Consider the following 12,197-nt stretch of genomic DNA (forward strand, 5'->3'; position numbering starts at 1 on the left):
GTTTGTATTGACAAATACATATATTTGGTGTGTTAGGAGACCGTTGGTCCAAATTTAGAAAGGGCAACTCAAGTGGGTCAAAGTTGAAAGAAGTGACCAGTGGCAGTGGGGTTTTCATTTTTAATGCCTGACACGTTTTTTTTCATTTACATCTTCTTCAAATCGGCATTTATTTTGAATTAAGTTGATTTGCTTTTTATTTCATGCACAAATAGAATAATTACGAAAAACAAAAAACTTAAATCTAATTTTCAACTTTTACGTCAACCTTGAACTTTTTAAGTATACAACGGTGCCTTTTGAAGTTTTGTTTCCCAAGTATTTCATAAACCATATAATATACAACATTATGTCACTTTTAAATACTACTAAAAATCTTTATGCGACTTGTTTCAAATACAAACACTATTATATTATAGAGTATTATTCTTCGTTTTTAATCCTTAACATATTTCTATAGTAATTAATCAAATTTCTTTTTATCAAAGGAAATAGAAATGAAAGTTATGTTCCATATATTTGTCGGCAAGCATCACTTTATAATAGTAACTACAAGTGCTAATAATAATAATAATAATAATAATAATAATATTTTTTATCTAAAGGAAATAAATGAAACCCCAAAAGATTCGTGTTCAGTGTCGTTTGTGAAAAAAAAAATTAGTTTTTTACGATATGGCACACGAAGATTTTGTGGTTAAAAATAGATAGATATATATATATATATATATATATATATATATATATATATATATATATATATATATATATATATATATATATATATATATTGCGATTATCACATAAGATTTTTTATACTATATGATACGTTTGTGGTAAATAATTTTGGGGGACAAACTGAAACATACATCATCAGATTTTTGATATTTTGTTTCTTTTTCGTTTACATCTTTTTCCATCACTTCATTCCATTTGTATTTATCATGTACCTATTGAGTTTAGAATCAAAACCATCTCGAAACATGCATACCCTTCTATATATATATGCATAATTTATTCCACATCAAAATTTATTATGTCTTCTAATAAATAGAATATAACAACTAAATTTGACCAAGTGTTATATGTTATATCTACCCATTTCTCACAACAACATCAAACTTCAATTCAAGAACTACCACCATGGAATTCCAAGAAGATATCAAGAATCTTATGAAGGTATCTCTTTTAGCATCAATTTCTCTTGGTTATTGCTACTTTGTGGGTAAACTCATCCCAAAAGGTTTTCCAAGACTCTTAACAATCTTTCCTGTCATTCTATTTTTTCTTTCCATTCCACTCTTGTTTAATTCCGTTCATCTCATAGGGGCACTTTCTTTATGCATCTCTTGGCTTGCTAATTTTAAACTCATCCTTTTTGCCTTTGAAATAGGACCCCTTTCCGCCCCTTCCATTCCCCTCTCCCGATTCCTTTCCCTCGCTTGTTTTCCCATCGAAAAGAGCATTCCAAGGAAAAACCTTACCCATAAATCCCCTTATAACTATGGAATTAAAGCTCTCCTTCTTGCAATTTTCCTTAAGGTCTATCATGATCATGGGGATCATATACACCCCATGATCGCTTGGTTCTTCTTTTCGTTTTCAGTCTACTTCTTTTTAGACCTCCTATTGACTATCAGTTCCATAGTAATGGAATTCTTACTAGGGGTCAAACTTGACCCCCAGTTCGATGAGCCTTATCTGTCCACTTCCCTCCAAGATTTTTGGGGCAGGAGGTGGAATGTCATGGTCAACCGAATTCTCTATCCAACCATTTACAATCCAGTCCGAACACTGTCAGCTCGGGCCATCGGTCATATATGGGCCCCAATACCTGCAATCTTGATAACATTTGCAGTCTCGGGTCTTATGCATGAACTTATTTTCTTTTACTTCACTCGAGAAAGGCCAACATGGGATACCATGCTTTTCTTTTGTCTACATGGAGTCTCGTTGGTTATGGAGACAACAATCAAGAAATTTGTTAATGTTAAATGGAGTTTACCCCGCCACATCACCGCCCCATTGGTGGTTGCATTCGTGTTGGTGACATCTTATTGGTTGTTCTTTCCTGAACTCCGACGATGTAAAATTGCTGAAAGAGCATTTGAAGATTACGAGGCTATAGCGAAGATGGTAACTTTTGTTGTATGATGTACAAATAGTTATAAAAGATATTTTGAGTTATGGCTTTTTTTTTTTTTAATAAAATTGTACATGAAGCATTAGTGCTTTTGTGGCCACGGAAATTTTGCGGCATTTGGTATTTTCTAGAAAGTACAACTTGGAAACGTTTAGAGCTATCGTCATAATGGTCCCTCAGAGTTATTAATATCGTTAAGTTTTGAGCTCTTAAATTTGCAGGTAAACGTCAACGTTCATATAAATTTGTACTGGTCTTCTATATCTTTCTTAGAGCATTTATATTGTTTATTTTCGTAGAGTTTATTTATTTTGTCACGTTATAGTTTTACCAAGAGGATTTTACCTTTAGAAATTACTTTTAATGCATAAGGTTTTTATAAAGTTTTTTTTTCAACAATCAAATACTTATATTCAATTTGCAACATTTTATAAGCTCTCCCTCTTAAGTTTTGTATTAAAACAAAAATTATATTAATTGGTATTATTATTATAATTTTAGTAGTTATAAAAATTAAAAACTATAAAAATATTCATATTAGTTTTAATATGTATCAGATTAGATTAATTCGGTATACAAACTTCTCAAAAGATTTTTAATTGTGCATAATACATGGACATATGCATAGTATATGGTTCGTAAGATAAAACTTTTATTTTGATTTATATTGATTTTATTTTTTCGAACTATATTAATTTGATTAATACATTAACCTTCTTTATAATTTTATTTAATATTTAACTAGTAAACACGCTTGCACATTGCCGTGGATTTCTATGTGTTTGCTAAATCATACACATTTTACACAGTTTAAACTTTAAGATGTCAAAGCAACAAAATTTGGATTTTCTGAATGAAATACAGTTAGATGAATAACATCAGCACACTAGTACACTGACAAAAGACATCAAATTTGAGAAACCACAAGGAATCACATTAGTCACAACATACATTGCATAATTCTTTACTAATAAAGATTCTTAATATACCTAAAACATGTATAGTTTGACATAAATTATAGACATTCTTTGATTTACTTAGCTGTAATGTCCTGTTACACTATAAACCGTCTCAGGTACATAGTCTAGGAGCAAATTTAGATAAAGTTCGTCTTTGCCTGTTGTTGAAAAGGAGCAATGTTTGAAGTTTGAACATCTCAAAGGATTCATGTCATCATCATCCAAAGTATGACGACTTAGAAATGTTTTGAGTCAAATCGTGCATATTAAAATGTATATATGATTTAGCAATTAGGAGTGCCAATAAAAATAATGTTATTAGTATTTAAAAAGTCAAAATTAACTTACACAATCACCTTCTCAATCTGGCATTTCCACTTCTCCGGTATGCATATTACACAAAATCTTATTTGTACATTGTTTTCTTTCTTTGTACTAGGATCCAACATGTTTTAATAGTAGTTTTCAATGCGACATGCTCTTACACCCACAAAAGCTCGCCAAAACTACAATAAATATGATGTCTTCTGAACAAATAGAACAATAACAACCTACTTTTTTTTTCTATGAAAGCATTGTAGTTGAAAAATAAATCTAATTAAAGAAGTCATCCAATTTACAAAGCATTTCACTGCTCTAATTGAAAATGATATATATATATATATATATATATATATATATATATATATATATATATATATATATATATATATATATATATATATATATTCTTTTTTATTTTATAGGGCTCTAGAGCTATACGGACTTGAACTATAGACTTTTTTCGGTAACACAAATCAAATATGATATTTTTACTATTTATTTAAAACATATATGAAGTTTTCTCTTATAATTTTATAATAATAATAATAATAATAATAATAATTTTATCAAAGCAATAAATGAAGACGCAAAAGATTCACGGCCTTAGTTTACAATTGAAATTTTAATTTTCTACGATATGGGAAAGTATAATCATTATTTACTAACCACACGAATATTTGTGGTTAAAAATAATCATTTTTAATCAGATGAGATATTTTTGTGAGAGTACAAAACAAATATGGTGAATACTTTTGGGGGACAAACAACATCAGAGTTTGATATTTTGTTTCTTTTTTATTTCCATCTTTTTCTATCATTTTATTTCCTTTGTCTTTATCACGGATTTGTTGACTTCATAATCGAAACCAGCTCGAAATATGCATACCCTTCTATATATATGCATAATTTATTCAATATCAAAATTTATTATCTTATATGTAGGATATAACAATTAAATTTGACCAAGTGTTATGACATATCTACCCATTTCTCACCAACCTCAAACTTCAATTCAAGAACTACCACCATGGAATTCCAAGAAGATATCAAGAATCTTGTGAAGGTGTCTCTTTTAGCATCAATCTCTCTTGGTTATTGCTACTACGTGGGGAAAATCATTCCAAAAGGTTTTCCAAGACTCTTAACAATCTTTCCTGTCATTCTATTTTTTCTTTCCATTCCACTCTTGTTTAATTCCGTTCATCTCATAGGGCCACTTTCTTTATGCATCTCTTGGCTTGCTAATTTTAAACTCATCCTTTTCGCCTTTGAAACAGGACCCCTTTCCTCCCCTTCTATTCCCATCTTCCGATTCCTTTCCCTCGCTTGTTTTCCCATTGGAAAGAGCATTCCAGGGAAAAACCCAACCCATAGATCTCCTCTTAACTATGGAATTAAAGCTCTCCTTCTTATGACTTTCCTTAAGGTCTATCATGATCATGGTGATCATATGAACCCCATGATCGCTTGGATCTTCTTTGCGTTCTCACTCTACTTCTTTTTAGACCTCCTAATGACTATCAGTTCCATAGTAATGGAATTCTTACTAGGGGTTAAACTTGACCCCCAGTTCGATGAACCTTATCTGTCCACTTCCCTCCAAGATTTTTGGGGCAGGAGGTGGAATGTCATGGTCAACCGAATTCTCCATCCAACCATTTACAATCCAGTTCGTACAATGTCAGCTCGGGCCATCGGTCATATGTGGGCCCCAATACCAGCAATATTGACCACATTTGCAGTCTCGGGTCTTATGCATGAACTTATTTTCTTTTATTTCACACGAGATTGGCCAACGTGGGATACCATGCTTTTCTTTTGTCTACATGGAGTCTCGTTGGTTATGGAGACAACAATCAAGAAATTTGTTAATGTTAAATGGAGTTTACCCCGCCACATCACCGCCCCATTGGTGGTTGCATTTGTGTTGGTGACATCTTATTGGTTGTTTTTTCCTGAACTTCGACGATGTAAACTTGTTGAAAGAGCATTTGAAGACTACGGGGCAATAGCGAAGATAGTAACTTTTGTTGTATGATGTACAAATAATTATAAAACATATTTTGAGCTGTGGTTTAGAACTTTAGATTATAATAAAATTGTAAATGAATCATTTTTTGCTTTTGTGGCCACAAAAATTTGTGTGGCATTCGATATTTTGACTATTTTCTAGAATACAATCGGGACCCTCAATATTTAGAAATTCGAACCATCGTCGTCATAATGCTCGCTCGAGTTATAAATATTGTTATTTTTGACATTTATGATGTACGCTATTAAATTTGCAATTGTTTGCCAAAAACATTTTTTTGCCACCTTTGTCCGCGGGTAGTCATATATTTTGCTTGAAACCTGTTTATTTATTAGAAACCACAAACGTCAAAACGCCATTTTTTTTTTCTAGAAGAGTTTAAAAATCACTTTAAATTAAATGTATTTATAGTGATAATAAAAATAAAAAAGATGGCTCCTAGTAGAGGTAAAAAAAAAAAAGATCTCTCCTTGTTCATTTCTTAAAGGGAAATGTATTTATAGTGATGATAAAAATAAAAATTTGATAACCGGTGGAAAAATGATTATTACAGCTTTTAAATAATATATCATAGCTTCTTCCTTTTTGTCATAAGTTTAATATAAATTCAGATTTCTTCTTGTTTTAACAAAAAGATTTATATCATAAGATTTCTTATGTTGTAACTAAAAACAATATATTCTTTTTCTATTATATTGAGGTAAACATGAGAAGAAGTTATACATTGATATATAAATCGGCAAATAAAAAGAATATGATACATATGAAATAAAGAATTGAGGTTTACAGTAAAAGAGATGTATATCATCTTTTTTGAAATTGGCTGACATGACAGTTCATATATATATATATATATATATATATATATATATATATATATATATATATATATATATATATATATATATATATATATATATATATATATATATATATATATATATATTACAGAAATATACATAAACAAATGTTTGTTTTTCAATTTTTTCTAATAAATGTAAATGTTATTTATTTCAAATGATTATAATATTTTGAAAGAGACATTATTTAGTAAGATCGTTCATTCTTAATGAGTTTGAGAGGTTGACGATGGGAACAAAATGAGTGGGGATTAAATTTTCTTAAATAGATTAGGATTAAGGTTAAGATAGTGACCATAAGTATCGGGGATTGAAGATCAACATTGTTGTTTTATGATCCAAACACGTGGCTAAAAATTGTCATGCTAAAAGCGTAATGTTTCATCTGGAGGCAAAGCTTGGAAGAATTAATTCATGTTGCAGACTATTGAAAAAAAGGAGTTTAATTCTCAACGACTAACTGTGTTACTTATGTTAGTTTATACAGATAAAGAGAGTATCGACCATGTCTTTGTTAGGTGCTACTGTGCTAGATTGCATAAACGACACTTGAATGGATCCTTAGACAAGGTGACGGTGTTTTCATTTTCTTTATTTGTAATTTGTAGTTGTAAACCTTGTTTTTTTTTCTCCCTCGACCCTCGTATAGGAAACTAGTTGCGTGGCTTTTAATGATATTCGTCATTTCTAAAATACAATAAATACAATAAATAAATAAATAAATCGCCAGCCAAATAATAAGATGAGGGGCATGTTTTGGTGGTTCTATTTTATTTTTGATTTTTTAATTATATTGACTTAAAGGAAAAAGATACAATAAGTAGAAACTCTAAGGAAATAGTACCGCAATAAAATCTAAAACTTATGGGCATAATCATTAGGGGAAAAAAAATTATAATGTGAGTGTGAGCGCAAAGTTTCGGCTAGTTCATAGAATTTCAATTGATGTCCTGAGGTTCAAGGCTCGTTGAAGTCACATGTGGTAATTTATATGAGTAATTAGTTCGCCGTTCCAAAAATAAAAATTATATTTTGTAAATTGGTTAATGACAAATAAATAAAAATTAGAGTTGTAACTTTAAAAAAAGAAAATCAGATTTTGAAATTTTTTAATAATAATAACTTGTTTTGTAACAAAAATATGATTATTTATTAAAAAAAATATTCGCTTTGATAAACGCCCTTGTTTGAAAATTGTTTCATTTTACAAAACAAATAACTTGTGGCTACAGATGCCCTTGTTTATTTTCCTCGAAGCTACAAAAAAGGGAAACTTTTGTCGTTTCATAATTACTTTACGAGAAATTAGGTCCCTACAAAATGCAAATATCTTTCGAAAATGATTCATCAAGAATTCATGTCGACGTTAAATCATTTCCCTTAAAAAAAACAAAAACATGTGAAGATGAGTTTTCATCACAAAATGTAGCTCCAGCCCAATAGATGTAAAAATTGGTTGATGGCCTAAGTCCCACAGCATTTTGGGGCCCGGATTTATATTGGTAGTAGCTCTTTGTGTATATATGTAACTAGATTATAACCCGTGTTGAATGTAGGGAACTCATAAAAAATATAGAAATGTCTATAGATGTTGCATAATAATTATAAAAAAAAATTATTGTTATTAGTATTATTGAAATATGTAGAAGATACATTTAAATTGATAAATATCTATAATTGTTGAATAACTTCTTTGTCTACAATATTTTTTTTTATTAATTGAATGACCTTCATCGTCACATATGGTTTTGATATTGTCATATAAGCATAAGTATTCTAATTAGACGTTCCTTCCATAATAATGTTACTTTATTTAAGCATATATTGACAACCAATATACCGTTTTTTCTCACTGCATTAAATATTGATAACGATTTCATTTATTCATTTAAAGTCATAGAGTATAACTTATGGAATGTGAAATATTATATGGATTTAATTTTAGTATATCATCAATGTAAATTCTTTTCTAAATCATGAATGGTTTATTTTAAATTGATTATGAATATACGTGCTAACTTTTATATTTGTTCTTACTTATTTGGTGTTCGCAAGAACTTTGCATTAGTTTTGACGTAACTTTGAATAATTTTAGTATATCATCAATGTAATTTGGTATATCTTTCAATTATATGAAATATCAAATAATGATATTTCATTACTATTGTGATAATTTAATTTGTATATTGCATTTTTACTAATCTTAACTATCTTATTTTTTTTTTCTAATAACCGTAATGCTTTTACTAATTGTAATTACAAATTTCTTAATATCTTATACTTTTTATCTTACTTTATAATTTTTCATAACTATACTATTATTAAGATTGATTGTCTTAATAGTTTTTTTTCAGTCTATTCAATTTTATATTTCATTGTACAACATTATCGTTCGTATGTATTCTGAAATTTCATTTAAAAATGTTTAAACTCATGTAATAATTATGGAATATATATCTTGTTTGAATCAACATTACTTCCTTCACTAAATTAAATTTCTCATTAAACGGATATATTTTGGAAAGTAATAATTATAATGAGGCAACATTATCTAAGACATAAATGTTTGATATACTTTGGAGGGAAAATATCGGGATCATTAAAAAAAATTATATAAAGAAAAAACAAATTTAAATTGGGTGAAATTAATTATGGATGAAAATACCAACGAAAATTATTTTGGAAGGAATTGTATTTTGTAAAGTACAATACTATGACAAAATTCGAAATATATATTGTTGTGTAAATTTATAAATTTTATTGTTACTATATAAAAATAAAACAAAATAGGTTGGTATGTTAAACAAAAAAAATAATTTTAATGAACGTATTTAACTAAAAAATGGAATTTGAAGATGAAAATTTAAAAGTTAAAAGTATGATGAAATGTGATAAAAAAAGTGTGAAAGATCTCTAACTACAGTTACCAATTTGTTAGTGAGAAGATCATAAGTGGACCCTGATCAACAAATTATTTCCTGTATGACAAAATATGAATTCTATAATTATTGGATTCGAAATGTTTTAAATAATGCTAAAATAAACATGTATATTTAAGTGTAGATAAACATTTAATTTTCATATATATTGAAATGTAGATAAACATGTAATTTTCATGCAAACGACATGTTTTCTGGTATCGTGTAGAAAAATAATTTAGAAAATAAAATGTTTTAAACACATATATTTGACTTAGATCTTGATCAACCAGGTTCATCAACCATTTCTATCTTGAATTTTCAATAATCATTTTTATGGGATTAGTTGACACAACCTGACCAAGAAATTCTTGAACAAAAAAATAAATGGTTGTTGTATTATAGATGTGTAATACAATAAGTATTTACGTGTAGATAAGGTAGAATGTTAAAATCAAATCTAAGCAAATGCAACACGAGTGTCAAGATTCCTGGCTATCAAATCCTGGAAAGTATCAAAATTATAAGGATCCACCATAACAACAAAATCATTTGATAGATACATGAACTTTGGTTGTTTTGTAGAAATTCTTCTTATCCTTATGAATAACCAACATGTAATCTTCTTCATTTCTGGCCATACTAAAACTACTAATTTCCCTTGCAAATTCTTCAACAAGAGGGATTCAAACAAACTAATGAGATTTTTTTATTGTTGCTTGTATTTTAGCGTCATGTAAGTGAAAAAAATTTTGTTAAGCTTAAAATTTTATAAATTAAAAGCAACATAATAATAAAAAGAAAAAATTGTACCTACTCGTTAATTAAAATCATGTCCAAGCTGTTGAACATGTTTGGGTTGTTTTTTTAAGTTTTCTTCCAAAGCAAAAGTACTTGAACACGAATGTTTCAGGTTTCCTTAGATGCATTGATGTCAGCAACCTTTTAAAAGACGATCTTATCACGATTGTTTTGTGTCATGGGTGTAAAATGAAAGAGAAAACAATTATAATTAGAAACAACTTTTATATGAAATAAAAGAGACATATACAATGTATTTATCTATAAAGATGTATGATTCATAAAGAGGTATGAAAGCTATTATAGCCGTCAACAAAATTGTTTCCATACTTAATTTTAAAGGAAGTATAAATAGATTATATATTATTTCCTATTAAATCAACCTAAAAGTATAATAGGATCATACCAAAATATTTTAAAATCATACCAAAATTAACCAGATTCTTATGACATAATAATTAAAAAAAATCATAATCGTCTATAATATATAAAAATAACATTTTCATTATTAGTGTCAATTCCAAATATAGTTAATTTTTGTTTTGTTAAAGGTACATTATATTTTTCTGTTCATTTGAAAAGTTTCAAAAAATAGTTAAGTGATTTCATGTAATTTGTGACAAAGAAAATCGAAATATATGAATACATATATTTGATATATGAACAAAAAAATAATCGAAAAAAATATAAAAAACGAAATAATGTACTAACCTTCTACTGCACAACAACGAAGATTTGAAGCAAAGAATGTCGATAGAAGTTATAAACAATAAGAATGATGTTGTAGAAGAAGGTTTGAAGAAAAACAACGATTGAAAATAAGTGTGAGTCGCAAATTCAATGATGAATCATATATGTATGTGATAACTTGAATCTAATTTTTTGGTATTAATGGTTTCCTAATAAAAATGGATTTTATATTAATGTTTTATTAATATAAACAGATTTATATTAATGGTTGATATTAATGCCTTAATTGAAATGGTTTATGCTTTTAAAGCTGACCATATTAAAACCTTTATAATCGGAAATTCAATATTTTAAAATATGGAAAGATTTTATTGGAATATACACATTCTATTTCAACAGACATAAGTTTATTTTGTTTGACAATTAGAAAGCTTTTATTGGAATTAAATACATTCCATTTGGGGAAGATGATGTCAGCAATTTGATCTAAGGGTAAAAAACATAGGATTAAAATACAATTAAGGACCCGGATTGTTTAAGATGGTGTCATAAGGTTTCTCTTTTAATAATATTTAGAGATTTGAAAGCTTTTATTGGAATGAAATATATTCCATTTGGGGGAGATGATGTCAGCAATTTGATCTAAGGATAAAAAACATAGGATTAAAATACAATCAATGACCCGGATTGTTTAAGATGATGTCATAAGGTTTTTCTTTTAATAATATTTAGAGATTGGAAAGCTTTTATTGAAATTAAATACATTCCATTTGGGGGAGATGATGTCAACAATTTGATCTAAGGGTAAAAAACATAGGATTAAAATACAATCAATGACCCGGATTGTTTAAAATGATGTCATAAAGTTTCTCTTTTAATAATATTTAGAGATATATTTTTGAGAAATTAAATATTTTTTTACTTTTTTATTCTTAATTTTCTTTTTACCTATTTAAGATGATAACAAGTCTACAAATTTAACATTTCAATCAAATTTGAATTAAATTTAATGACACTTGTCACCATCTAAAATAAGTAGGAATATAGTAACAACAAAAAATATGATGATATTTAATTTCTCTATATTTTATCTAAAATGTATGTTAATGTTAAAATAAATAATGTAAATGTTAGTGTTTTTTAATTTGGTTCGGGAGCTAAGTTTTATTTTTTCTATATATAATAATTCTTGTTTCTGAAATATGGTATTATAAAACTCTTTAAAACATAAATTGTTATATACGAAAAAAAATGTTATATACAAATCATTTCTATTTTTTATTGGTTACTAACTATCTTTGCTTTCTTTTTTTTCATAACAATTGATGTTTTTTTTTTTTTTTAATTTAGATGTTTTGGAATTTATCTATATATAATTTTATTTTCTACATAGAAATAGTAATTTTATATTCCATTCAACTGAAAAACAAAACTACCTAGTTCAGATCTTAATAGTATATATATATATAT

At 27.7% G+C, this 12,197-nt stretch overlaps 2 protein-coding genes across 2 annotated transcripts; both read left to right on the plus strand.

Moving 5' to 3' along the window:
• Positions 1-864: 864 nt before the first annotated feature.
• Positions 865-2,243, plus strand: LOC111891027 (acyl-CoA--sterol O-acyltransferase 1). Its single transcript, XM_052765516.1, has 2 exons — positions 865-1,179; positions 1,394-2,243. The coding sequence occupies exons 1-2, from the start codon at positions 1,086-1,088 to the stop codon at positions 2,152-2,154; spliced, it is 855 nt and encodes a 284-aa protein (XP_052621476.1). The 5' UTR covers positions 865-1,085; the 3' UTR covers positions 2,155-2,243.
• A 2,020-nt stretch (positions 2,244-4,263) lies between these two features.
• Positions 4,264-5,539, plus strand: LOC111890947 (probable long-chain-alcohol O-fatty-acyltransferase 5). Its single transcript, XM_042896582.2, has one exon. The coding sequence runs from the start codon at positions 4,454-4,456 to the stop codon at positions 5,462-5,464; it is 1,011 nt and encodes a 336-aa protein (XP_042752516.1). The 5' UTR covers positions 4,264-4,453; the 3' UTR covers positions 5,465-5,539.
• The last annotated feature ends 6,658 nt before the right edge of the window (positions 5,540-12,197 follow it).

Source organism: Lactuca sativa, chromosome 7, assembly GCF_002870075.4.
Source record: "Lactuca sativa cultivar Salinas chromosome 7, Lsat_Salinas_v11, whole genome shotgun sequence".
Taxonomy (NCBI): domain Eukaryota; kingdom Viridiplantae; phylum Streptophyta; class Magnoliopsida; order Asterales; family Asteraceae; genus Lactuca; species Lactuca sativa.